Consider the following 27,520-nt stretch of genomic DNA (forward strand, 5'->3'; position numbering starts at 1 on the left):
GGGGGGGGGGGTCAGTGTCAGAATAGAGTGACGTTGCTCTTTGGAGAACTGCCGTCGGAAAAGACACCATGTCCTTGCTGTCGGGAGAAGACGAGAGCTTCAGCCGGCGGTGGGCCTCCTCAGGATGCCCGGCTGCCGGCCGGGAGTCGTCTTGGTACGAAATGCTGAACCACCGAGAAAGGTATTTCCTGTCACAGTCGTTCTGCTGCCCCCACTTCCTGACATAACGATTGGGAACTTCGGATAAAGTTTCTTTGTTATCGCCATCGCGCTCAAGCTGTGTGAGCTTCGGAGGTTTGCAGTCCTCGGTGAAAACTGGGCTTTCGGTTTCATCAGCTCCGAATCTGAATTTTGGGGAACAAGAACGCATGTTTAAACTGTCCGTAGACATCTGTGGTTTGAGATAACATTGATCTCACAAACCACTGTACTTGTGGACGGATGTGTAATTTTAGGATAAGCCTATCAAGAATTCACTCAGTCGTGTAAGCGTGAAATGGAGAGCCTGCCGGCATCGCGTTGTAAGGTCTGCTCCACGCTAGAGAAAGCAGTGGGCTGCCAAATGAAAGAATGTATTGTATTCGTCCTAAAAACCAGAGCTGGGCACAGCGTTTTCTGCTCCCCTCCGTCCGTCCCTCCTGCCTGCGCCGCTACCGCATCTCGCATCTCGGGCGCCGGTGGGCTCGCACCAGCTCTCCCCGCAGCGGGATCGGTAGCGGGAGCAGACCTGAGTCAAGTACGTCTGCAACACCCGGGCACGATTATGCCCGTGATGTGTGCTCCAGGTGGGGCTCCAGGCACACCGTCCACACGCAGCCTTGACCCGTCATGGGGTGACAGTGATCAAGGAGGTGTCCCTGAGGAAGGGACAGCCAAAGGGGGTTGTGAGGGCCACCTCGGTGAAGGAAGATAGGAAGAACACATTCCGGGCAGGAAGAACAGCTTGGGGACACGTGGGAGGGAGCTCGGTGTTCTTTGGGGTTTTGAGGAAACGAAAGACCCCAGTGGCTGGAATGTCAGAGGAGGGGCAGCAGAGAGCAGAATGAGGCTGGGCGTTTGTGGGGGGCAGATCCTTATGTAATGTAAAGGTGTCAGGCTTTGACTCAGAGCGCTGGCAGGCCACTGGGGAGCAATGGAGTTCCACTGGGTTTGGAAGATCTTCCCAGGGGGCCTTCGTGGCTCAGTCCCTTGAACAACTGACTCCCGATCTCAGCTCAGGTCTTGATCTCAGGGTCATGAGTTCAAGCCCCTTGTTGGGCTCCACACTGGGTGTGGACCCTACTTAAGAAAGAAAAAAAGGATCTTTTTATGTAGGTGGGGAGAGCCCGTTGGAGCTGGGTGATGGAGGAAGTGGGAGACTGGGACAGAGGCTCTTAACTAGGCAAGAGAGGATCTTTTCTTGAGTTAGGGTGACGGCACAGGGGATAGAGGACAGTAGGCAGAAGCATCCAGGAGGTAAAACCAAGAGGACATGGCAAGGGGGTGGATGTACAGAGAGGAGGAGCCAAGGGTGGGCCTCCCTGTGTGTCTTGGAGAGCATGGATGGCAGTACCGTTGGGTGAGGGAGGGGATTTGGGAAAAAGATGAAGTTTCAGGCTGGGTTCAGGGCGGAGGGGAGTGTCGATCAGGAGTTGAAGTTTGGATAATTTAAGTCTGAGGTGCCACCGGGACAGCCAAGTGGAGACACCAGAGAGACAGCTGAAAACAGAGGTCTGGAGGTGAGGGGAAGGGTTCAGGTTGGAGATCTAAATGCCAGCGTTGCCGGGCATATGGTGGCAGCTGAAGCCCACGGGCGTGGAAGAGATTGTAGAGCGAAGGACCGTGCGCAGCCTAAAGGCCAGGGGGAGAGCAAGGAGGAGCCCCTGAAGAGCTAGCAGTGGGGCCCGGGGTGCTTGGTGTCATGAAGCTGAGCGGAAACGTGTCCCATCTTGTTTGTGCTGGGACTTTTGCATCGCCTGCGGCCGGCAGAGCAGAAGGGTACAATTCAGGGGAGGATTTTCCCCGTTGAAGTGGGAACGAACATGTGAGACTCCCCCCGCACTGGTGGTTTGCATGTATTTCCCACAGAAACCAAGTGCACAGAGGCTGTGAGTGGTGGCCGCCCACCGTTCCCATCAGTGCAGTGATGTTTGTTAAGCTCTGATACTCCAGATACCTCCTCATTTTTCTGGTCTGATCTAGCATTACGGATACTCAAAAAGCATTATTTGTAAAAGAAAAAATTTCATTAAAATGAGAAAGTGCTTCTTATGAAAAGACACTGTTAAAAAAAACACCAAAAGACAAACTGGAGGGGCCAAGAGAACATGTCATCTGGATCTTTCTCTACCTGAAATGAGCTTCTATCCAGAATATATAAAGAACTCATAAAACTCAAAAATAAGAAGATATATAACCCAGTTGGAAAATGAGCAAATGATTTAAACAGACGTTTCACACAAGAAGGTATACAGGTGGCCAGTGGGCTGTTCCTCAGATACCTTCGGACCCCTCCACCCCTCCACCTTCACACCAGCCCATCACCGCACCTGAATGGTTTCCTCCAGACACCTGCGTGGCTCCCCTCACGGTCTTCCAGGAGGCCCACCACGCTCATGTCCTCTCCCTCTTGCCTGCTGCCTGTCCTGAGGACAGAGTGGCTGTGTTCCTTGCAGGTGGGGTGGCAGGCAGCCTCTTGGTGTCCACACCCCCACGCAGCTTCCTCCTACCACGACGAAGCCCGTGAAAGCAACAGGCTGCTGTGGAGACACTGTGTGTGACGTCCAAAGCTTGGTTGTAAAGGACGTGGTAGCTGCCCCCTTGCTCTCACGGTGGGATAAGTCAGCTGTGTGTGGGGAGGATGCTCAGGGATCCATGTGGGAGGAGGGGAGGCCTCCCACCCTCACCCAGCACTCATTTGCCGGGCATGTGAGCTCGCTGCCCTGCGAAGACCCTCTGGCCTCTTTCAGCCTTCAGGTGACACAGCATGGGCCGACCCTGACCCAGACGGAGCCAAGCCTCTCCTGAATTCTTGACCCTTAGAAACTAGTGGAATCATAAATGTCTACTGGCTTTCGCTGTTAGGTTTGGGGGTGGTGTGTCATGCAGCAATCATTAGGTATGGTCCAGGCTGCAGGGAACAAACAGCCCCGTTTCACTTGGGATCAAAGTCACGTTCTGCTACTTAGAAAGCACGTTACTTTGACTCCCCATTTACGAGGATAAGTTTACTGCGTTTGTTCCTGTAGGTCCTGAACCTGTAGAAAGGGAAGGAAGGAGGGAGTGAAGGAGAGAGGTGGGAGCCGGCCAGAGTTACAGGTAGGGGAACCGTGGACAAGGAAATGCTGAAAAGATCATTTTTATAAACCTTTAAGGAATCATGTGTGATATAATCCACGTTTCTGACCCCACCCAAGGAACTTTTGGCAAAAATATATGTTGCTGTTTAAACTCTCAGGTCAGGTTTGTGGGGAACCCAGTCATGGGAAAATTGCACACAGATGAGGGGCTGAAGCATGATTAGGTCCTTTCCCCAAGGTTCACACCGAAAGTAAGTGGCAGAGCTCTGGCCGAATAGTTCTGAACTACAAGGTGAAGCTTCTGCGGCAGAAAGCAAAAGGGAGCCCAGATCCCGGGACAGGACAACAGGAGGGCGCTCTGCTGTGGGGCCTCCTCTGCCTTCCCTCTCTGCTTTCCACCAGATCCAGAATGCAGGAGTCTGAACCAAGTGCCTCAAGACCAACTCTTAAAGCCTTATTTACTCTGAAAGCATCCTTGAGGGCCCCCAGGGGAAGAAAAGTGAGGAGAAACGCACAGATGAAGATCTGGCCGCTGCTCCTCCCACAGCAGTTAATGACCATCTGTGCTGTTGGATAACTATTTTACCATCTTCAGCCTTCCTCCCTCGATTTCCGGCTGCCCCTTGGCCAGTCGCTGGCATGGCCCTTACAGTGTGCATTAGGAAAGAGAAGTGTGTGGGATGTTTCTGCAGACAGATTCGCCAGAGACCTGCGGGCCTAAATCATTTTAACAGGGGTAATGCGCCGGGACTGGCTCAGCCATGTCGTCAGCAGACCACAGCTAGAGAGCTTTTATTTCCTGCCATGTGTGAGGCAGTGGAGGGGCACTGGGGGGGGGGGGTAGGGGGGGCAAGCTCAGCCCTGGGTCTGGCACCCATGGCCAGGGCTCTCCCTAATTCACCCCAACTAGCAGGAAATGGGGCTTGAGCAAAAAACGCCAAACAAACTGCTTGATAATCAGTTCAAAGATAAATCTCACCAAACAAACAACGGAGCTGCTGGTGGTTCCAAACCCTTTCTCCAAGAGAGCAAAAACAAAGAAAATTCCTAAGTCACAAACAGGAGGGTCAGGCTTTCCAATTTCAGACCTTGGCATGTGTTAAGCAAAACCAAGAATAAGCAAGAAAATATGCTATTTGAATTGCATTCAAAATGTCTTTTACAAGTGAAGCAAATTACTTCTGCATGTTCTGGAGCTCTGCAGAAAGCAAATAGTGTTCTGCCTTTAATGGGTAAAATTACACAATTTGCTTTTAACAGTAAACCAAAAGCCACGGTGGCTTCAGATAGCATCGCGCTCCCTCTATGCAGCTCTACTCCCGGCGGTTTCTGGGCATTTTGGAGGGACGCGGTCGTCCCCACCGCGCAGCGTGGCGAGGAGGGCCCGGGAGGGCGCCGGCGGGGACGCAGCCTGGGCTGTTTCTTTCCTTGCCCGTTTCGCTTCTCCATGCCCTCGCTTGTCTTCCTCCTGCACCGCTGGTTTCTGGGACCGAGTAGCTGTCTGATTTGGCCCGATGGGCCTGGCGGGGAACGGTGTGGTCCTGAGTTACTAATTTGTGACCAGCCCTCCGGGGCTCCCGCCTCCTGAACGTGGATGCCAACTGCCCCGGGCGCCCCTGCGGCAAGGGCAGCCGCGGCGAGGTCCGGTGGGCCCCCGCTCCCCCCGAGGCGCACCTCTGGGTCCAAACCTCCCGGGGGCACGTGAGGGAGGCCGGTCCGGGGACGGAGCGGCGGCCCCTGGTCCCGGCCCCTCGCTTCCCGCGCGCCCCGCCCGCCGCGGGCGCGTCCCTCCGGCAGGGGGCGCCGGCGCCGGCCTTGCTCTGCCCATCGGGGCGGGCGAGCCGGGGACCCTGCCTCCTCCGCGCCCGCGGTCCGCCCCCCGAACTCATCCCGGCGGCCGGCGGGACGCCCAGCCCGCGCCCCGGAGCCTTGCAGCCAGCCCGCGCCGCGCTGGGAGCCTCGCGGCGCGTCCGGGCCGGGACAGGAGGAAGACTAGAAGTTCTTCGGCAGGGACCAACTTGCGCAGAGCCCGGGAGAAAGGGCAGCGGACGCGCGGCCGACAGGGGTGGTGGCGCCTGGCCCCCCGCGCCCCGGCCCCCACGGCCCGCGGCATGGCCCGGGGCTCGGCGCTGCTGCTGCTGTGCGCCCCGGCCGTCTGGGTGGCCGCCGCGCTCCTGCTCTGCTTGCCCCGGACCTCAGGTAGGATCCGCCGCCCCGGCGCGTCGCCTTGGTGCAGGGCAGAGGAGTCTCGCGCTCTCGGGTCTGCGCCTCCGCGGCTGTGCCCCCAGCCTCTCTCCCGAGCAGGGGGCGCCGCGCAGGGCCCCTCCCCGCTGGTCCCGAGGGCCTCGGCCCCGCGCCCCTCGCCCCGCGTGCCCCACCGCTCGGGCTGCTTTCAACGAGGCGCGCTCTGGGGACGGCTAAGTGTTTCCAGAGGCCGGGCGGGTGGCGCTGGCGCCGGCAGGGAAGCCCCGGGTCGGGGGTCTGCGAGGGTCGTGAGTGTGAAGGCGGCCTGGTCCCGGGTCCGCAGATGTGTCTTTAGTTCTCAGGACCTTGACTCGGTCCTTGCCCTCCCAGGTTCCCCCTGCAGGGCTCACGGCCCCCGCACCCCCCTCTCCCCCCGAGCCCCTCATCCTGGGCCGGCGCCACGGTCGGGCGGGGCCCAGGGGAAGGGGTTCCCGGCCCCCGCCCCCCGCCGCTAGATCGAAAGGGACTTTGGCTTCCCTTTTGTTGGCCCCTCAACCCCCTCCTCCACTCCCGGGAGGTAGCCGAGTGTCGTTTCCTGCCTGGGGTCGCGGGGTCGCGGGGCAGCCTTTAGGTTGCTGGGGTGGCACCCTGAGACCCGGGACGAGGCACGCGGCTGGAGGCTTGGGCCCGGGTTCCTGGTGGCATTTTCCTGGAGGGGCACGCAGGAACTGCCCGAGGTGTGGAGGGAGCCTGGGGGACCCGCCTAGGGAGCCGGAGGAGGCGGCGCTCGCCCACGCCGTCCGGACCCCGGAGCACCTCCGGCCCGCGCGCCACGGCCGAATTCCGGGCACCCTGCCGGGGTGGGGGAGGACGGCGGTGCCTCCAGGCCGGGACGTGGGGAGGCTGAGGAGGTTCGCCTCCAGTTCCAGAAATGTGTGAGCCGCCCCCTTACACTTAAGAGGGATTCAGTGTTGCCCGCCTCTCGCACCGTGCACCAACCCCCATGTATTCCTGCAGGCAGGTGAGGGTCAGGGGACCATCGCAGAAGGGGGCTCACTCTTCCCGCGTCTTGCTGCCAGCTGCGCGCTCCAGGGACCTGTCTACACAATCAGGAATGCGGGGCAGCTTTTTTGGGGGAGTCGTCTGGGTTTAAGCAGATGCTGATTACGTCAGACATTTCTGGTTACTTTTTGGGAAGGGGGCTTGCATGTGTGTCGCTGTCCCTTAAAGCATAAAGCGCTCAGGGTGCACGGTGCAATGGTAAGTAACTAGCATATTCGAAGTCAGCCTGGGGGATTCGCACAACATCCCTGTGGATTTCTGCACCCCTCCTCCCTCGCAGGAATCCCACTCCCCTTTAGAGCCAGCGAGTGGGGGGCGGGGGGGGGGCGGATCTGTTCCCTGCGTTGTGGGAGGGCGGCGGAAGGGCCTTATATCCGCGCCCGGACGCGCGGTGGCGCAGCGCTGGCGTGGTGGCCACGCCGGGCTTGGTGGTCCTGCACCACTCTCTCTGCCTGGCCGACCTGCGGCTGCGGTGGTTTCCGTTGCACGTGCGGAGGGCGGGGTGCTGTGCGGTGCGGCGCGGTGCGAGCTGGCGCTGCGGGGAAGGCGACCCGTCTGTGGCCCAGATCAACGATGGAACAAACACGGGAAAGTTGCTCGCGTTTCAGGCGGAGTAGTTTAAACATTGCGTCTTTTCCAGTCGAATTTCCGAAATCTCTGAGGAACAAAGCGGTCCTGGGTCATTCTCGTTAACCCTTGAACCCTGAGCGGAGGTAACTTTCTTTTTCCAGTAAAATAATCATCTCCAGTAGGGGAGGGAGTAGGAAGGGTGTTCATCGCCCTCTTCCTTCTGGAGCGCTCATTTAGCTCAAAATTCAAGTTTGTTCATATTCAAAATTTTATGATAACAGGAGATTCGGGTACTTGGCATCTTTGCTGTGAAGAGGCATCCTTGTAACAGTGTGTTTTATACACAAAAGATGTTACTCTGTAAGAAGAACCTTTCCCTAAAGGTTATTGTAAAAGGATTTATAAGTTCTTATTCTACAATTTTATAGACGGCTCTGTTCCCTAAGGAGACACATACCTGATGGGCTGTGTGCCCCGCCTAGGTAGGATAGGCTGGGAGTGGCGGTTTGGGGGTTCTCCCTTTCCCCATTTTGACAGTACAGCCGCCTTGACTTCTGGCCCAAGTCCTTGGGGTGATGGTCGTATTAAACAATACTAGCAGTCCGTTTGGAAGCAAGCAAACGAAAGCATCATAAGAAGACTTTGGAAAAAGAAAAGTTTTCATGTATGTAGTAAGACAACATGTTTTTCTTATTACTGCTGTGTATGGAGCAAAGAAGCACACATTTGAAATGTTTCAGTGTTTAATAGCGAGAGCACGTTTAAGCCTGGCGTCTGCTCCTTACGGAATGCCATCCTGAGACCCGAACAGCGCTGGCCCTGCAGGGCACCCACAGGGAGCTGCTGGACTGAGTGTTCACAGAAACAGCACTGGGTGCCCACGGGGCTCTAGGCAGTGAGGCCGAACTTTCCATTAGCAAAGCAAGTCACAGTTGGAAAAACGACCAGAATTTTGCTTAATGTGTGCAAAACACCAACACGAGTTTCAGAATGGGCTTACTGGGGTAGTTTTTGGGGACAGTGATCTTCGATGGACGAGGCAATGGGAACGACATTTGTTTTTACTGTGAAACCTTTTTCCTGTTGTTCAGTCTTAGTTTCGTGTTTCTGTGTCCCTCTTTGCCGTGAAGTACTTGTTCGCCATCAATAGGCAGTTAGCCTTGGTTTAACCTCTTGAGACATTTAAGTCTGGCAGAGCCTGGGTTTAACACGGCCCTTTCCTCTGCAATCTTTTCCCCCAGATCAGTGGGATAGAAATGTCCTGGGGCCACAGCTCATCTGACAGGTAGGGAGGATTTCTGAAGCCCGGTTTCCTCTGGAGAAGGGGCACTCCTTTAAAATGCATTCCATGGGGGGAGGCCAGGATGTGGAAAGTTATTGTCATTGAAATGGGACCTGGGTGTGAAGGGCTTGGCCTCCCTCATCTGCAGAGCCCTAGCCAGCCTGATGAAGCACAGGAAATTTGTGCGCTCTGTAACTCTTCCCTGGGAGAGCTCTGCCTATGTAACTCCAAGTTGCAGTCAAGGAAAAGACGGTGGGCTGCGAAGTGTTACCCCCACCCAACGTTTATGACCATCTTCTAAAACGTTCGTTGATGTCCGAGGCCTTTTGGTGTTTATTTGATCCATTTCCTGGGAACTGACCCCTAGGCCTCCCCCGCAGCAGTGTCCTGGGGTCAACAAGTGGAGAAGGGCAGGGTAGCGAAGCTTTTGGTTTGGCCTGCTGTGCCCCACGGGGGCCTCCTGAAGGGCTCTGACCCCATCCTGGTAGAGAAGATTGTCATTAAGATCCTTCCTTCTTTGGGGACCCTGTGGTGACTACCAGGCGACCTCCAGGAATACCATGCATGAAAGCCTTCAGAGCAGAGGGGGCTTGGCTTTGCAGAGAGAGGAAGCATTGCCGGTGAGGTCTGGATTTGGCGTGGCCAATAGCAATTTCACGAAAGGACAATTGGGGTTAAAAGCACTGATGTTTGGGAACATCGCCTCGCAGTGACCCTTTGGGTTCTTTGGTTTTCTCAGAAAACCAAAGGGGCAGAAATGTTAGGAATCTGAGGAGTAGGGAGGGCTTCCTGAGTTTTGAAGTAAAAATCAGAGCAGCAAGAGGCGCTCCGGCCCATTAATTAGGGCTGCAACTGGTAGGGGTTGGGAACAGCCTCTTTCGGCTAGGTATTTATTTGGTTTTGTCGAGGAACTTGCCAAGTTGGAAATATAAGGGCAGGACAGCTCTGCTCGCCTGTGCAGTCGTCAGAGAACATGTCTGGGGTGTGATCTATTTAAAATCATAGTAACAGAGTGGCCAACGAATTGTTGAACAATGCTGGCAATTTTCTGAAAGCTTTGCAAAAACAAGGAATTGTGTTGGTGTGGTTTGCACCATTTTTGAGATTTCTGTTGTGTTGTTTTGGCTTATTTTGTTGTGCTTTGTTTTTTTAAAGTTCTGTCTCAGAAAGAACAACAACAACAACAACAACAGCAAATCAAAAGCCAAAGGGAAGGAAGTAATTACAGAAAAATTGAGCCTAATTAGACTAAGTGACTTGTCCTCCAGAAAGTCTCACGTTGCAGTGGGAAGTGTTGTGTGTGTGTCTTTAATTGTCATTGGAATGAGCTCCAGTAGGCACTCTGTCACTTGTGAGATGTTATCTGGGGAGAATGTGGCTGCTTCTTCAAGCCCTCCCTGAGTGGGGGAGGGTTCGCCCGCAAATCCCCCAAGTTCCCAGCCCACTGATTTCCCCAGCCCGGCGCTCCCCTGGGGGGCTAGTTAACCCAGCGTGCACTGAAATTACAGAAGTCCTTGCAGACCTGAGCCGGGGAGGACAGTCGCCACTGTGCACATGCAGCTATTCAGGTTAAAATTAATTAAACTGAAATGAAAGATTCACGCCCTTCTCTGCACTGGCTGCGTTTCCTGGGCCCACGCACACAGAGGACGTTCTCATCACCGTGGGGAGCTCTGTCGCCACCCCCCTCAGGAGCTGTTCCTCCCTCTGTCCTGGCAAGGAGGGGCTCTACCGGGTTTGTCTGGAGCTTTGTTTGTTGCCTGAGGGAAGGGGGAGGCAGAACCCAACTGGACTGAGTCTAACGTGGGGGAACCAGAGGGCCCTGCCCCAGAGGCGGCCGGCACGTGTGTGAGGACCACGGCACAGAGCCTGCGGTGCTGGGCACGGGGCTACACAGAATTACGTGAACACCTGTGTGCACACGCCCGTGTGTTTGGGAGGGACGGCACCGTAGCTCCACGAAGAGCACATAAAATGGTCTTCGTGGTGACTGTTGACTTGAATTAGGCCAAGTCTGTGATCTTGCAAGGGGAGGCCTTGAAAACGTGAAAGAAACATGCGTCCTGGGGGAGCGTGTGCCCTGCAGGTTCCAAGCATGTGCACGGGGGAAGGGCCGAGGACACCTTCCCGCTTACCTTTTGGCCCCCCACACCATACCAGGCACCCTGGGGGTGCAGAAGCAGGGTCCCACAGGGCGACCCACTCGTAGTGGGCAGGGTGAGGGACAAGGGGAGTGGCGTGTGAGGACACGCTCACGGACAAATTCACCAGACGGCGGGCCACCCTGGTGACCATCTCCTTTGCCCCAGACCCAGCAGCCGCCCTTGGGGGGCCGTCCAGGGGCTCACAGCAGGAAGGAGCAGGAGGAGGCGAAGGCAGCCCTAGTGCTGTCCACGGGCCGGGGGAATCCCGGGAGTCAAGTCACAGCCGTGTTCAGGATGTGAGGGTGTGATGGGGCGGGTGGGCCAAGGGACCATGGGCTGCGGCCATCCCTTTTAGGGGATGATTTGGCTGCCGTGGGTAGGCTTGAGAGGGTCCTATTCGTACCCAAGAAAGTTGGGGTTTGGTGTTGGACTCATTGGGGGAATTTCCAGGAAAGGTACTGTATAAAGAGCTCCCTGGTTGGGGAAACCAGGCGGAGGAAAAATCCACTCATCCCTGTGGGGTCTGCAGGAGGGTCACACTCAACATTTTGACTCCCGTCAGGCAACGGCGTTGGACAGGAGAAGGAGTAGGGTGTGGGACACCACAAGGAATTTGGTGTGGACCTAGGAGCTCCCCCTGGGAAGTAAGCAGCCCACCAGTGGGTGGCAGGAGGGCCTTGGGAAGAGAAGGAGGGGCTGCAGGCTGGAACAAGCTTTCAAGCACAGCCCCTGGGTCATGCTCCCTGGAGGGTCAGCCTCGTAGCCCTCCAATAGGGTGTTATGTTGTTTTCTTATAGAACACACTTCTGTAGAACATTTGGAAATAACATTTGGAAGGTGGGAGTTTTCTTCCCGCCAGTGAAGTAAGCCCCCGGTCAGCCTATCACAGTCTTCACATAACATCGGACATGTTTCCAGAGCAGTTTGAAATAGCGAAAAATCGAGGACCCCAATAAGTCTATAGGAGGAGATGTGACAAGGGGGTGCTCTAACAAACGTGAGAGTTGCAGGCAGCGCAGAAGTGGGGGGCCTGGCTGGCTGCGCATCTGCGTAGTTTTTAAGACAAAAACAAGGGAAGGAGGAATCAGAAAGGGATGTGGATTACCTCAGATCTTTTATTCATTTTATTTTTATTTTACTTATTTTCTAAAAAGATATTATTTATTTATTTGACAAAGAGAACAGGAGCAAGGGGAGGGGCAGAGGCAGAGGGAGAAGCAGGCTCCCCGCTGAACGAGAAGCCCAATGCAGGACTGGATCCTAGGACCCTGGGGTCATGACCTGAGCCAAACGCAGCCGCATAACCAACTGAGCCACCCAGGTGTCCCTCACTTCCTGATTTTAAAACATATGACAAAGCTACAGTAACCACAACAGCAGCATATGGACAGACACACAGACCGACGGAATAGACCGGAGAGCCCAGGAACAGGTACTACATACATGGCAAATGACAGGGGTGCCAAGACCATTTGTTGAAAAAGGACAGTCTCTTCAACAAAGGGTGCTGGGAAATCTGGATTTCCACATTCAGAAGGATGAAGTTGGCCCTTCCTTCACATCATACACAACAATTAACTCAAAATGGATCACGGACCTAAGCATAAGAGCTAAAACTATAAAACTTCTAGAAGAAAACATAGGTTTTGTTGCTCAGTGGAGAGCCTGCTTCTCCCTCTGCCTCTGCTGCTGCTCCCTGCTCGTGCTCTCTCCCTCTCTCTCTCAAATAAATAAATAAAAAATTTACAAAAAGTAAAATCAGGAAGTGAGTCCTCCAGCCTTGTTTTCTTTTTCTAGCTTGTTTTGGCTGTCTTTAGGGTCCTTTGGAATTCCATATGAAATTTTTTTTTTTTTAAAGATTTTATTTATTTATTTGACAGAGAGAGAGAGACAGCCAGCGAGAGAGGGAACACAAGCAGGGGGAGTGGGAGAGGAAGAAGCAGGCTCCCAGCGGAGGAGCCTGACGTGGGGCTCGATCCCAGAACGCCGGGATCACGCCCTGAGCCGAAGGCAGACGCTTAACCGCTGTGCCACCCAGGCGCCCCTGCATATGAAATTTAGGATGAATTTTCTATTTCTGCAAAAACATTGGGATTTTGGTAAGGATCGCACTGAATCTGTAGATTGATTGCCTCGGGTTATACAGACAGCTTAACAAGTCTTTGAATCCGCAGACAAGGGCTGTCTTTCCATTTAGTTAGATCTTCTTTTAATTTCTCTTAGTGATGTTTTGTAGTTTCCAGTGTACAAGTTTTTCTTTTCTTTTTTTTTTTAAGATTTTATTTTTCAGTGATCTCTGTGCCCAGGGTGGGGCTCGAACCCACAGTCCCTGGATGAAAAGTCACACATTCCACTGACTGAGCCAGCCATGCGCCTCTCAGTGTACAAGCCTTTCACCCATTTGCTTAGATACGTTTCCAAGTATTTTGTTCTTTTTGACGTTATGGTGAATGGAAATATTTTCTTTCCTTCCTTCCTTCCTTCCTTCCTTCCTTCCTTCCTTCCTTCCTTTCTTTCTTTCTTTCTTTCTTTCTTTCTTTCTTTCTTTTTTTTAAGTAGCCTCCACACCCAGCGTGGAGACCAATGCTGGGCTCGAACTCACAACCCTGAGATCACGGCCTGAGCTGAGATCAAGAGCCAGATGCTTGACTGACTGAGCCACCAGGCGTCTCTGGGAATGTTTTCTTAATTTCCTTTTCAGATTGTTCTTTGTTACCGTGTACAAATGCAGTGGATTTTTGCCTGTTGGTTGTGTGTCCTGCGAATTTGCTGAGTTTATTTGCTCAAATAGAAGTTTTACGGGTCTGTGTGCAAGGTCATCCCATCTGTGAACAGAGATAATTTTGCTTCTTTTCAATTGGATGCTTTTTATTTCCTTTTTTATGTCTGCTTGATTGCTTGATCTGGAACTGCCAACACTGTGTCTAATAGCAGTGGCGAAAGCAGACATCCTCGTCTTGTTCCTGATCTTCGAGGAGAAGCTTTCTGTTTTCCACTGTTGAGCGTGAGGTTAGCTGCAGGATTTTCATGTGTAACGCTCCTTATGTTAACGTAGTTTCTTCCTGTTCCTAGTTTAGTGTCCTACATTTTTGTGTAGTTTTGACTTTTGGAACATGTTAATGTACTAATGTTCAGAAATAAAATTAAATCTCTAAAGATGGTAGGAAATTAAAACTCAATGGAAACAAGGAAATAAACCCAACTATATTGCAAGTGGATAACATGACTACACTAATGGGGGAGAAGGAGACCTAGTTCAGGTGGCTGTGGCCCCAGGACTTTGACTGTATCTCCTCAGTGTACGTTAAAGAAAGACAGAAACTGGGGCTCCTGGGGGCTCCGTCAGTTGAGCATCTGACTCTTGGTTTTGGCTGGGGTTGGGATCTCCTGGTGGTGAGATCGAGTCCCGCGTTGGGCCCCCTGCTCAGCATGGTGTCTGTTTGGGATTCTCTCTCCCGCTGCCTCTGCCCCTGGCGCTCGTGCTGGTCCTCTCTAGAATGGATAAATAAATCTTAAAAAAAAAAAAGACAAAACCTGACAACAAATCTTGCATTCCTAGCAGGTTTGTTTTTCATCACGATATGGATGTCCTACTTCTGAAACTGTTTGTGTGACGCATGTGTGGGTTGGCTAAGGACGAAGTGTGCTGATAGTGTTGTAAGCAGGGTTCGTCCTGTGGAAAGAAGGAGATGCAAATCCGGGACGCAGGGAGTGAGGAAGAACCCGCAGGGGTTGCACTGGAGTTGGAGACATTGGCATAACTCACGATTTCATACATTTACAGACACCACACACACACGCACACACGTGAACGTTAAGATTTTGAAGTCATGTAAAATATTTATTTTTCTATAGGTTAATAGTTATGTCCTGGCACCTCACTAGCCATGAGCACTCTCATCGCCCAGATCTTGGTTGCTAGATCCTGGTCTACATTCAAGGAGCTAGGAGTACTTTGGAGGAAGGATGGATTGTGGGGCCAGCACAGGAAGGAATACAAGATGAGCCCGGAGCGTCTTCTTGGGCTAGAAAGTAAGTGATCAGAAATAATGGGAACGTAGCATACGTGCAGGTTATCAACATGCAGGAGCTCTGGTGGTCAGACCGGGGCGTGTCAAGCATCCAGCAAAGGGGAACACGGATTCTTCGTGGAGCACAATAGCAGTCTACGGTTCAACACTGATAATGAGCCGAGTAACCGGAGACCTGTGCTCGTCTCCCGGGGCTGCCTGAAAACAGAGAAAGTACAGGATGACCACAGAAAGTCAAGGTGTCAGCGGTCCACACTCCCTCGGGAGTCTCCGGAGAATCCCCTTTTCCTTTTTCCAGTTCCTGGTGACTCCTGGCGTCCCTTGGCGGCATCAGAGTGCTCTTTCACCTCCGCGTGGCCGCCTTTGCTTTGTGTCTGTGTGGGTCCCTTCCTCTTCTTGTCAGGACGCCCGTGATTGGGTTTAGGCCCACCTTAAATCCAGGACAATTTCATCTCGGGGTCCTCCCCTTCTTACGTCCTCCAAGACTATTTCTGGATAAGGTCACCTTTGAAGTTCTAGGTGGATATGAATTTCCGGAGACACTATTTAACCCACTACGTTCCATAAACACATAGAAGGGGTGGAGAAGAGAGGCCACTTCCCTATAGCAAAATGCCAACTAGTAAGTGAGCGGTGAGTAGGAAAAATCACAGGTGGCAATAGTGATTGTAGAGATTGATCTGGGCAGGGATCACCAATGATGTACTTGAAAGAGACAACGCGTGGTGGGGAGCAGGAAACGTTCCTGGCTCCAGATGTTTCCCCCCAGAGCCCTCCTGTGCAAGGGGACAGTTAGTGACAAGAGTGGAGGCCCAGGACGTCACCCTAACTGGCTGATCGAGGCTCATGACACCAGGACGGGCAGATGGACATCGTTCTTCTGAGAAGGGCGTCACCTGGGTTGCTCTCCAGCTGGGGATACAAAACCTGACACACCAGCGAGCCCGGCGCGGGGAGGGGCGTTTTATGGAACGGTTGGCTTTTAGTAGAAAACGTCAAGGTCATGAAGGGCAAAGACGGCGAGGAACGGGTCCAGCATGAAGAAGGCCACGGGAGGGGGCGACTCCATGCAGAGTGTGATTTCACACGGGTCCGGCTACACAGCAGACACGCGCCGACGTGGGCGTCGGTGGAATGTTTGATGAAATGGGAACGTGGGGGTACATTCTTGAGAAGTGCTGTCAAGGTTAAGGCTCCTGCGTTTGTGAGTTGTAGGGAGGTTATGGAAGACAATGTCCCGACTCTCGGGAAGTACACGCTGTGCATTAATGGATAAGGGGCGCGATGTCTGCAGTCTACTCTCCGCGGCTTTGGAGTGAGAGCACCGTGTGTGTGTGTGTGTGTGTGTGTGTGTGTGTGTGTGTGGACACGGAGTGACGGACATGTGGGTGAAATGTGAAATATTAGTGGGTCTGGTCTAGAGGGTGGAGGGGGGAGTTTCCTGCATGAATCTTGCAACTTGTCTGTAAATTTGAAATGATTTACAAGTGGAGGCCTGAACAGGGATCCACACGTGTGACCGTAGCCAGTGTCTCTGAGAAGAAAGACATAAGCGGTTGTGTTTCATCGGAAATGGTGTCAGACCTCACACAGGGCTGGGGGAGGCGCGGGACTCCCGTGTGTTTGACACCAGTTTCTTCCACTAGACTGAAAATTGCCGTCGTAGTCTTGTTTCTGGATCGCCAGGACTTCTAACATGTTTTTCCTTAGCTTTTTAATTACAGAAAACTTCAGACATACACAATGAGACTAGTACAGTGAACCCCTCTATATTTCTCATGCAGCCTCGACAGTGACATGTTCTGTTAATTTGGTTTCATTTCCCCTGGCCCTCTTAATGGGTCCCAGACAGCCTTCAGTTTTTACCTGTAAATACTTGTGCATGAATGGTAAGGACTGTTCTCCACATAATCTCAATACTGTTATCACAGGCAAGCGTTCTCGGAGACCCAGGCCCTGCCCTGGTTTCCCAGCTCACTGCAAAATGGCCTTTGACACTCGCTTTGTTTGTGGTGGGATGCAGGTTAACTTTTTCACCATCAGAGCAGCCGTCAGCTAGATCTGGGGGTCCCGGTGGGGCTGTGGGCACTCTGTGGGGGAGGACCCCACCGGGTCCCGTGCAAGGGTGTGTGGGGGCCCCGGGAAGGCCCCATCGAGCTGGGCCGAGCCTTCCTTCCCGGCCCTCTTGGTGGGGTGCTCTTCTGCACCCCCAGGAGGGAAGCCCTGCAGCGCCCTGCCTGGAGCAGACCGTTCTACCCTGTTCTCGGGGCCCGGCTTCCTCAGGCCAAGGTGATTAATGTGTAGAGAGCCAAGGCGGAGGGAGGCATTGGAGCCATTAAGTCCCAATAGCCCCTCCGGTTTTTCCCAGCGACAGTGCAATAGGAGACTCCGTTCCATGCTTCCTGGTGCCGAGGGTCTGATGTCCACCCTCAGATCCAGCCTGCAGGGTGGAGAGAACCCGTTCACAACCTTGTAGGGCAGATGAGGGGGTTTGCATCCACAATAAGACTCAAAAGGTAGAGGAGCAGGTAAGCGTCCCAGTTAGAAGAGGGACGTGTACAGCAGCTAGCTTGCAGAACAGCGAAGAGAGAAGCCCGGAGCCTTCGGGGGAGCGTTTGGCCTCGTTCGGCTGGAACTCAACGCAGTCTAAGACCGTTACCCAGCGGTCCTCTGCCTGAGCTCCGGCTGCCGTCAGAAGCGGGTAATCATGGAGGGTCGTGCCAGCAGCGGTGACATGGGTGGCCTGGCATGGGGGGCGTGTACGTGGCCACTTAGGGGGCGGTTCACCTTGACTGTTAACATTGAAAATACACACATCCCATGGCTAACTCCAAGAAAACACACGTATGCCTGGGAGGCCTGCTGGTCACTGCTGCCCCGTTTCTAACAGAGACGAGCTGGAAATACCGACATGTCTTTTAACGGGACCCAGGTCCCCGGCACCATGTCTCCACGGGGGCCGAAATGAAAATGGGGGCCCGTGGGTGCCAACAGAGCAGTGATCCCATGTGAGATTTGGGGGGGGCGGCGAGCATCAGGCTGCAGGAAGATTCGTGTTGCGTGTGATTGGTCTGCAAAATCCCACCTCCGTCCCCGTGTGTGTGGAGACGCCAGCCTCCAGAATCAGGTGTCCAGTCTCCTCGCCCAGACTGACACCAGCACGTCCCCCGGGGGACGCGAGAGGGAGACAGAGGAGTCTCAGGGTCTTTGGTGCCACTGTGCCTCCCGCACTGGTGACGCCCCCCAGGGAAGACGCTGTGTCTGGCATTTAAATAAAGGAGTTGGGGCTGTTGTCACAGATACCGTCTGCCCCCAACATCTTCCTCCTTGTTCTGTGCTGCTCCGGCCAGAGCAGGGGGTGAGGGTGAAACGTGGGAATGCGGCCCCTTGAGGAGACCGTGGAAGTTCCTAAGCCCGTCGGGGTGCATCTTGATCTCTGGGGTGTTCATGGACATGGAAAGACGTGGAAGGTTGATGCAGGAGTCCCAGGCCCGCTCGTTCCCTGGGTCTTCAGACTCTCCACGAGGGGCGTCTCTTGGCGGCACCAGGGTTCAATCCACATCCCATTCTTAACCTGTTTATCATGTTTAAAGCTGTCCCCAAACCCTCCGCGTGGGGTTGCATGTTCTGGGGCAGCGGGGCAGCCGGCCCCACTTACTCCTAGAACTGCAGAGCTGTGGAGATACTTGGACCTTGTGTAGATGGCTGCAAGAACCAGAGTTTTCTGGTTATTTTGAAGCTCAAGAGAAAACTGGGGAAATCCGCAAGGATGTTAAGATGGAAACACGATTGGGGCCGCCTTTCAAAACGAGCCGTTTTAGATGTTTCTGGCTGTTAGTTGCAGGGTCGTTGCTCTCACCGGCTGACTTTTCATAAAGAGAACACCACGCGGTTCCAGGAGGAGTTACGTCTCCCCCACAAAAAGGTCCACAGGGTCTTCACCCCCAGGACTTCAAGATGTGTGATTTGGAGAGAGGATTTTTACAGATGTGATCAAGTGAAAATGAGGTCATTACGGTGGGTCCTGATGCAGTGTGACCGGTATTCTTACCAAAAGGAGAACTTGGGCCCGGAGACAGCGGAGAGAAGGTGACGGGCAGACCTGGGGAGAAGATGCTGAAGCCCGCTGTGTGCACACCTCGATCTCAGCGCTCCGGCCGCTGGGTCTGTGGGATGATGGCTGTCCATTGTTCCATATTGTTCCAGCGGTCCCGTCACTGGTATGTGTTACCACGGCCCGGGCTGACTCCTACACCACTTACGGACACCCCTTCTATCCATGATCCTGGGAGCCTGCGACTGGTCTGTGTTGGGGTCAGGAGTTGGGTCACAGACACAGAAGGGCCAGCACGGCCTGACGGGAACGAGCTGCTTGGCACAGAGGGCAAATGCGTCCTCCTGCGAGCTCGCCGCCCCGTGCTGCTCCCTAGACAGCGCCACGGCCAGCCCTCTGCTATAGTCAGTGGCCAGGTCTCTGTCGGGGGGCTGTGGGTCCGCCGTCCGTCTGTCCCCCCACCTTCCTCCCGCTGCGTGCCTGGCTCTCGAGGGGGGGCTCCCAGAGGTCAGAGAGGGTGAGGTGCCTGCACACGCTCCCCTCGGGGTGAGGCCTGGAGGTGCCAGGCGCCCATCCCTTTGTTGCCCTTGGGGGAACCACGGTAACAGCAGAAACAAAACCCACTGAGAGCAAACATCCTGGGCGCTGGGGCAGTGCGGCTGTCAGTGCGTGTGATTTATCTGGGCCTGGAAGCCTTTGAAGCAGGAGGTTGGGACGCCTTGAAGTCTGGCCCCCGCAGGGAAGCGATGCAAGCGCCAAATGGAGAGGAAGGGGCGAGTGACCCCGGCTGGCTCGTGGGGACCCCGGCCTCTTGGGTCCTGGGAGGGCAGGTGGGGGAAGGAGCTCTTGGAGGGACAGGTGTCCCTTCTTCCCTTTTGTCCTGTTCCAAAGCGCAGGGGTGACTCTGGAGGCAGCGGGGAGTTCCCAGTGGACAGAAAAAGGCGCCGACTTCAAGCTGGCTTGCAGTTTGTCACCAGGGACTCCTGGTGGCCTCCTCTGTAGCTTTTGTGGGGACCCTGGGCAGGGCACAGGGGCACACGGCCAGCAGCTCACCAGGGTGGAACCTGGTGTCTACTCCTTTGGGTGCTGGAGGGGGGAATGCATGAGGCCACACTGGAGGAGAGTTCTGTGCAGGGGTGTGGGTGTGAGCCTCAGCGGCTGCTGGGCCTTCCCGCTGGGTGGCAGGGAGGCCTTGGAAGGAGCGGAGGCCACAGGAGATGTGTGACCCCAATACGGCCTGGTTGCATCAGGAATGCTCAAGCACGACATTATTTCATTGCTAAGATTCAGATGGTTTTTCCGACCTCTACTGGTTTTCTTTCACTGTTTGCAAAAATCAGCATGTTGTTGTCATTTTATCTTGGAAGAAGGAAAACCAACCCGTTGTTTTTCAAGGCAGAGCGCAGGCACAATTACCTCTAATGAGTGGAGTGTTTCCAGAGTTCAACTGAAATTCGCTTACATTTGTTGTTGTTTTGTTTTGCTACTCTAAACGTTGAGCCCATTTCTTTTCTTTTTTTTCGTTTACAATAATAATTAAAAAAAAAAAAAAACCAAGATAGTCAAGTTTCTTCTACTTGACTAACTCGCTTAGATTATGGAGTCTAAAAGCCAGGCTGATTCAAAACAAAACAAAACGAAATACAACGAATGAAAATCAAGTGTGGCTGTAAGTCGATCTGCTCAGGATTAAGGTTTTCAAAATGGTCTTTATAATTGTTTTTGTCCCCAGCAGGAGAATGGGGCCTGCCCTGCGTTCTGGGTGTGTGGGGGGAGTAGGGGGGTCCTTCCAGTGTTGAGGGAGCTTGGCTTGGGCCTAATTATTAATCTACAGTTGCAAGTATTTATTTAAAGAATCACTATGTGAAATTGCCCACAAAACTGTTCTATACTATTTTCTGTCTTTTATGCAGAGAGACACTTCTCAGGGGCCTCTCTTGGCACTGGGGCTTCATTTAGCTCTCTCTGGAGTGTTTAAAATTTCTGTCGGAGTAACGTATTTATTACCTGATGAGGTAGGAGTCAGGAAAAACAAAACAAAAACGGAAAACCCAATAACAAATGCTGATGGTTTGGGAAAAAACCCGTGAAGGGTGTAAAATGAGAAGCCCCTCTTCCTCCCCTGACCTCCCTTCCTCCCTCCCATGACCCCCCCACCCATCCCGCGATCCCCAGATAAATGGAGGCCAGTCAGTCTTGTCTGTCTTCGTGCTTCCTTCTAGATGTTTTCTAGGCACACAGGCTTGTCTGTGCATCTTCTTCCTTTATTTTCTAAAATTGTGACAAAATTCACCTAATGTAACATTAACCATTTTAAAGTGCACAATCCAGGGCCATTGAGTCCACTCACAGTGCTGTGCAACCACCGCCTCCATCTGCTTCCAGAACATTCCGTCACCCCCAGAGGAGACCCCCGTGACATCCACGGTTACGCCCCACCCCACCTCGCCCACCTCCCGCAATGCTCACAGACTTTCTGCCTCTCCGGATTTCCCTATTCTGGACATTTCATATAAGGAGAATCCTACACGATGTGGCCTCTGTGTCTGGCTTGTCTCCCTGGGCGAAGTGTTTCCAAGCTTCAGCGGTGTTGTGGCGTCCCCGATCTGGTCTCATGTCCAGCGAGATGATGCCACACAGACCGAGCTCCTGTTTCAAGTAACACGGGGTCTTTGGAATCTTCCCCATTAGCGCAGGCCTGGCACCGTCCTCCTCCGGACCTTTGCTACTGTCTGCCCTTTGGATACCCGGGGAGACACGCATTTCACTGGCCTTCTGTGGACGGATACTCGCGATCGGAAGTTGTAGCTGGTGCATGAACCCGGGAGGGACAAACGTTCCCAGATTTTTTTTTTTTTTGGTCTGGTATATTTATATTTACATTTTTTATAGATTCTACAGGATTATTCTTCCAGGAGGCCACAGTTTATTTTCCCGGCACTGGGGTGTGAGCCAAGCCCCCCCCCCCCAGCACGGGGCATCGTCAGGCACTTTAATCTCGGTAAGCCTGAAGAGTGGACACAGCACATTAATCCTGTGTATTGACGCTTTTATTTATTTATTTTAAGATTTTATTTATTTGTCAGAGAGAGAGTGAGCACGCGTGCACAGAAGCAGGGGAGCGGCAGGCAGAGGGAGAGGGAGAAGCAGACTCCCCACCGAGCAAGGAGCCCGATGCGGGATGCGATCCGAGGACCCCGGGATCATGGTCTGAGCCGAAGGCAGATGCTCAACCGACTGAGCCACCCATGTGCCCCGTGACATTTTTAAAATTGTCCACGGAGCCAAGTGTCTCTGTACGCCACTGTGTTCCTTTTTACCGGGAAATAACGGTTTCATTTTTCTACTAATTTTCCGCTAGTTGTTGTCCGTTGTTTCGCTGGCTTCTAAGAATATTCAGTTCTATTCCTGATCCTCCGGGAGTGTTTCCATCCTGAACCCATGAAAGGCCAGGTTGCCCTTGGCCTTTGTTTCCATGGAGCAAGTTTTATGGGGACAAATGAAGCTAGCTTTTTTGTACTTTGAATTTTGCCGTGGTAAGCTCATTTTTAAAATTATGCTTTTTGGAGGGGTTCTTGTGGTTCCTGTTTTATGGTTGAATCTTTCACTCGCGTGGAATTTGGATGCACCTTTATCCCCCTCAGACACGCATTGCCCTGAGATCCTTTCCTGAATAAGGCATTCCTTTCGATGATCCGAACAGCAGCCTTCTTTCGGTATTAAAAATTCCTTGTTAGCTTGGCGTTATTTTTGGATTATTCAGCGTCTGTCCCACCTCAGTTACCGCAGCTTTATACATTTTAACACTCGGTGGGAGTAATCCGTCCTTTTGCCCATCTCCCCCCAGAGTGTTCTTGGCTGGTCTCACTTTGCTTTCTGGACGGATCTTGGAGCAGTTTCATACTTAGTAAAGCAGGCTCTTCAGGGTCTCTGTTTTCCTGAGCGTGGCTTCAGCGACGCCTTTTAGATTGTGTGACTTGTGCTGTGATGCTTTTATTGCTGCTGTTTCCCGGGTCGTCTGTCGTCTCAGGCTCTGTATCTTCTGTGACGGGGGAGTGGTTTCAGAGCAAACCTCGGCGGTCCTCAGGAGCTGCTCCCCTCGCCCCACTCTGCCGCACGACCCTGTCCTTGTGTTTTCCTGTACCTGCCCAGCGCAGAGAGCTGAATTCACTCCTGTGCCCTCAGTTCTCTTTCTCTGAGTTCACTTCAGTTTTTGCTCTGTGTTTTGGACGCTGTGATATTAGCTAACTGTATCCAGGAGCGAGCCTCACTGAGGGTTGTACCCTTAATGATTTTGAAGTGTCCCTTTTGCTTTTTGCTTCTAATGACATCAGGTGTATTAAATAACGTGCTTCCTCCTCATTCGTGACGTTGGACCAGTTTGTCTTTGCCTTTAAAAATGTTTTTGCCTTTGGGCGCCTGGGTGGCTCAGTCGGTGAAGCGTCTGCCTTCGGTTCAGGTCATGATCCCAGGGTCTGGGATCGAGTCTGGCCTCGGGTTCCCTGCTCCGCGGGGAGCCTGCTTCTCTCTCTGCCCCTCCCCCTGCTTGTGCTCACGCTCTCTCTGATAAATAAATAAAATCTTTAAAAAAAATGTTTTTGCCTCCTTGGTTGTTTAGGTGTTAGCAGACATTTTAAATATAACAAATAACTTTTTTTGGGTTTTGGGCCTCTCTTTTTCTTCTAGATAATAAGTTTTTCGCTCTGGCCTTACTTCTGTCACTTTTTTTGGGTTCTATTTTCTATTATCAGCACTTCCTTTTTCTCTCCCTGTTGTTTGATTTGTTTTCTTTGACTTTCATGTAACCTATGGGTCTAAACCCAAGGGACCGGGAGGTGAACATAAAAACAAGGGCAAAGATTGGCCAGCAAATATTATGAATTCTTGAAATTCGGTATGTTCACCAGTTCATGCCCTGGTAATGACTGGCCTGTACCCCGTTTTCACTGTGTAAATTAATTCTTTATTTTAGCTCATTGTCATCGGTCACTCCTTTGTCATCGGTCTTTCTGTTTGCTCGGGGATAGCACTGGTGGCTACACTGGGTCTCAGCCCTGTGGTCAGCAGGTCCGCCCTATGACCTGTGACTCACTCTAGGTGATTCTCCACCTTGCCTGCCGGATGGACTCGCTCTTGCAGACAGCATGTCATTCGCCTCCAGTGGGGGACCCTGGTCACGTGCACACACACTTCCAGTGACTGGGACGAGGGTCCCTGCTTTGCCGGGGAGCTTTAGATATTATGGTGCTTGCGTTTCCCCCTCCTTGCTTAAGCCTTACTGCCTGGCTGGGCTGTGGCTTGTGAATCCAGATTCTGCTTTCGAAGCTTCTAGCTGTAGCAGGAAGGACCCGAGCCTGGGAATTTGAAACAACGATGGGAAATGTGCCTGGCTTTTCCCTCACCTTTGCCCCTAGTTTCTGTGATGGGGAAGCCAGGTGTGGGGCTGGTGCCCTGTGCTAGCTGTACCCCCTCGCGTTGACCCCGGGCCTGTGACCCCGGGCCTGGTGCCCGCTGGCTGGGATTGGGTGGGGAGGCCACGGGCAGTAGTGGGGCGTGCGTTCTCCTCCTGGGGTTTGTGGACTTGGTGAGTTTTGAGTCTAGTTTCCTCCTGGGTGAGGGCTGAGGCCGCGTTGGGCTTTCTTGAAAATGGAGAGACCCAGGGAGGGGAGTAGAGCACATGGTGGCGTTGCTGTTTTTTACCGGGAGTCCAAGTGTGCTTGGAGGGGGAGGCGGAGTTCAGAAGAATTTCCCAGGGACCAGAAGCACGTTCTGATGCAATTCTTCCGTGTCTTTGAGTATAACTTACCCCGCAGGTGCGGTTCTGGTCCCTGGATGGTGTGCGAGGTCAGGGACGCGGGGTTATGTGCATGCCATTACGAAGCTGTCTTAGTCTGCCCCACTCCGCTGCAGACCTTGGTAGTCTGGGGACGTCGTCGAAGTGGCCCTGGCCTAGTGGGGTAATTCCAATTCGCTTCTATGGGGGCAGTGACCTCTGTTTTCCAAAGTGGGTTCCCCTGGCCACCCCTCCCCCAGGTTCCACCTCAGAAGAAAGGCTCGGGGGTGAGCACCCCTGGAGGCGGACACGCGCAGTTTGACAAACACCTGTTCCCCAAATGTGTTTGCTTCGGGAGCTCTTCTGACTCTGGGGCGGTGTCGGGGGGAGTACAGTGTGGAGGCCTACCACTTGCAGACCGACAGACGGCGCTGTGGCTCCCAGGCGGCTGTGCAGAAGGGCAGCCGTGCCTGCGTGCTTGCTTCTTTCCCTGGTCTAAGACCTTATGACCAAATAAATAGGACCGTTGCCCTCTGAGGGCGTCTCAGGATTTCCTAACACGTGATGAGAGCCTGGCTGACCAGGGCAGCTGTCCCGACAGGCGTCTGGGAGCCTCAGTCATTCCTCAGCAGTAGCTTCGGGTCAGGGTTGGCCTTGTGCCTTTCAGACAGATTGTCCCGGGTCATCTTGGGAACTGTGAGGAGAGGAGTCATGATTCCTGCCCTTCACAGAGGAGGAACTGGGAGCACCTGGGCTGGCGTGGTCTGGAGCTGGCTTTCTGAGGCTGGGCTCTAACGCCCTCCAGAGCCCACCAACCTGTCCCCAGTAGGGCCTCCGACACTGGAGTGTGGCCCACCGTCTTTCTTCTGCCCTCACACCATGGTGGGCTGTGGGTGAGCCACAGATGGTGCTCCCAGGATCTGACATCAGGAGAAGGATCTATTACATGTCCCAAGACCCTGCAGGGCCCCAGAGGGAAACATCCCAGAAGTGGGGGTGAGGGGGATTGAGGCCAGAGCCTCTAATTGGGGTTTTGCAGGAAAGAGGAGACCATGCACAGTAAACAGCTTAGGACTGGCCAGCTGGAATAATGCTGGCAAGCTTTGGGACCAGGGGGCTGTTCTTTGTCCAGTTCCTGGCCCTGGGGTGATTTGGGGCAGGGGGATACTGGCTTGCTGTGTGAGGCTTAGGTAGGGTGATGTCTGGGGTGTGGACTCTGCCCAGGTTGGTTTGCACAAGAAAGGCATGCCGGGGAGCCCTTTGCAGTCTCTGAGATTCAGCTGGCCCTGGGAGGGTCTTCCTCTCCCCTGTCTGGGAGGTTGAGGTCATAGGTGCCAGAGCTTTGAGAATGCAGAAAAGAAGAGAATCTAGTTAGTACGGTTGGCTCTGTGATGACTGGGTGCGAAATAGACTGTCAGGCAGCAGCACAGTTAGGACTGCCGGGTGGGGTGGCAGGGGGCGGAGTGGCACGTGGCCCCAGCAGTGGTCCTGGCTGTGGCAGGGCCGGGCGGCGAGGATTTGTCCTTTGGGCAGCCTGCCAGTCACACTTCACTGTGGGTAGTTTGGGATTTGGATGAACGTCCAAATGGGACCGAGGGCAGAGGCCACCAAGTGACTTTAAGATCCTAGGGTCTCGGGGCGCCCTCTTCCCTCCTCGCAGAGTTCCAGGAGGCTTTTCTGGGGCAGGGGGACTGGACGTCTGATGTGCTCTGGGAGGGCAGCCCTGTCTGGGACACAGTCTGGTGTTGATGAAATAGTTACAGTCTGAAAAAGATTGCTTTGCTCTGTTGGGCTGCGTCTGGCTTGTGAAATGGGGCGAAAGAGAACCGTTTCACCCACTCCGATGACACACCACTCCAAAAAATGTATTATTTTATAATTTTCCAAGTTGTGGTAAAATACATGTAAGATTTGCTGTTTTAATCATCGTGAAGTGTGCGGCTGGTTGGAGTTGGGCACACTCACACTGGTGTGCGAGCATCCCCACCGTCCACCTCCAGAACTCTTCTGGCAGCACTGACTCTCCCTCCCCCCACCATCCTCCTCTCTCTGTCTCTATGAATCTGACACCCTAGAGACCTCATGTCCGTGGACTCATACGGCGTGGGTCTTTTTGTGGCTGGCGTACTTCACTTTCCGCGACGTCCTCAAGGTGTATGCGGACATAACGCTCTTGATCTATGAAGATAGATGGATTTCTGCCTCTTACAGCTGCGATGACTGGCGGCCACGATGATGGCTTGAAGTTTGAAAATCCGCCCCGTATCCATCTGTTTCAGATCCCGGTCGGAAGGGAAGGTATGGGACGTCTTCTTAAGTATGGTTGACTCTTGAACAACGTGGGGCGCCGATGAAAATCCCCGTATAGCTCCCGACTCTCCCAGAACTTAACTACGGGTGCTCTACCGTTGACCGGAAGCCCCAGCAATCACATCAGCAATTGAGTAACATAGTTTGCTGTGGGTGTGATCTGCTGTGTTCTTACGAAAAGTAAGCCGGAGAAAAGAAAACGTTATTAAGAAAATCATAAGGAAGAGAAAATACATTCACGGTACTGTAGCGTATTTATTTATTTATTTATTTTCCCTTTTTTTCGAAGACTTTATTTATTTATTCGACAGAGAGAGAGAGCACAAGCACGGGGAGCGAAAGAGGGAGAAGCAGGCTGCCCACGGAGCAGGGGGCCCCACGTGGGTCTCGATCCCACATGACCTGAGCTGAAGGCAGTTGCTTAACCGACTGAACCACCCAGAGCCCCTGTAGTGTATTTGTCAAAACATTTTCCTTCTAAGTGTTCAGTTTTGCTCGGTTCAAAGCCGTGGTGCTTACGGGTGGACTGTACCTGCAGTCAGACGCAGAGGAAATGAGGCAGGGCCACGGAACACAGGGGACTCGTTCTCCCCAGAGAAGGACGCGGCGGCTGGCTGTTCTGTGCAGGCGTCCGTCACCGTGGGATCAGAATGGTGTCACGCCTCCGGATCCGGCCCGCCAGCTGTGTCGGAGGGATGGTGCAGCGGGCCAGCTTCCATCTCCGAGCGGTGCTCACGAGTTTGAGCTGCTGTGGACGACTGTAGATTTGCTGCTGTCCAAGGAGCTTAGGGGTGTGTGCATTTTGAGTCAGGGAATAATTAGGAGAGGGAAT

General features: G+C 53.5%; 1 protein-coding gene across 1 annotated transcript in view; it reads left to right on the forward strand.

Moving 5' to 3' along the window:
* The first annotated feature begins 5,214 nt into the window (after positions 1-5,214).
* ROR2 (receptor tyrosine kinase like orphan receptor 2) overlaps positions 5,215-27,520 on the forward strand; it is a 189,729-nt gene continuing 167,423 nt past the window's right edge. The window contains exon 1 of the mRNA XM_040620319.1: positions 5,215-5,477. Coding sequence (XP_040476253.1) covers positions 5,390-5,477 — 88 coding nt within the window. The 5' untranslated portion in view covers positions 5,215-5,389. The remainder of the gene's footprint in view (positions 5,478-27,520) is intronic.

Source organism: Ursus maritimus, unplaced genomic scaffold (genome assembly GCF_017311325.1).
Source record: "Ursus maritimus isolate PB19 unplaced genomic scaffold, ASM1731132v1 scaffold_34, whole genome shotgun sequence".
In the NCBI taxonomy this organism is placed as follows: domain Eukaryota; kingdom Metazoa; phylum Chordata; class Mammalia; order Carnivora; family Ursidae; genus Ursus; species Ursus maritimus.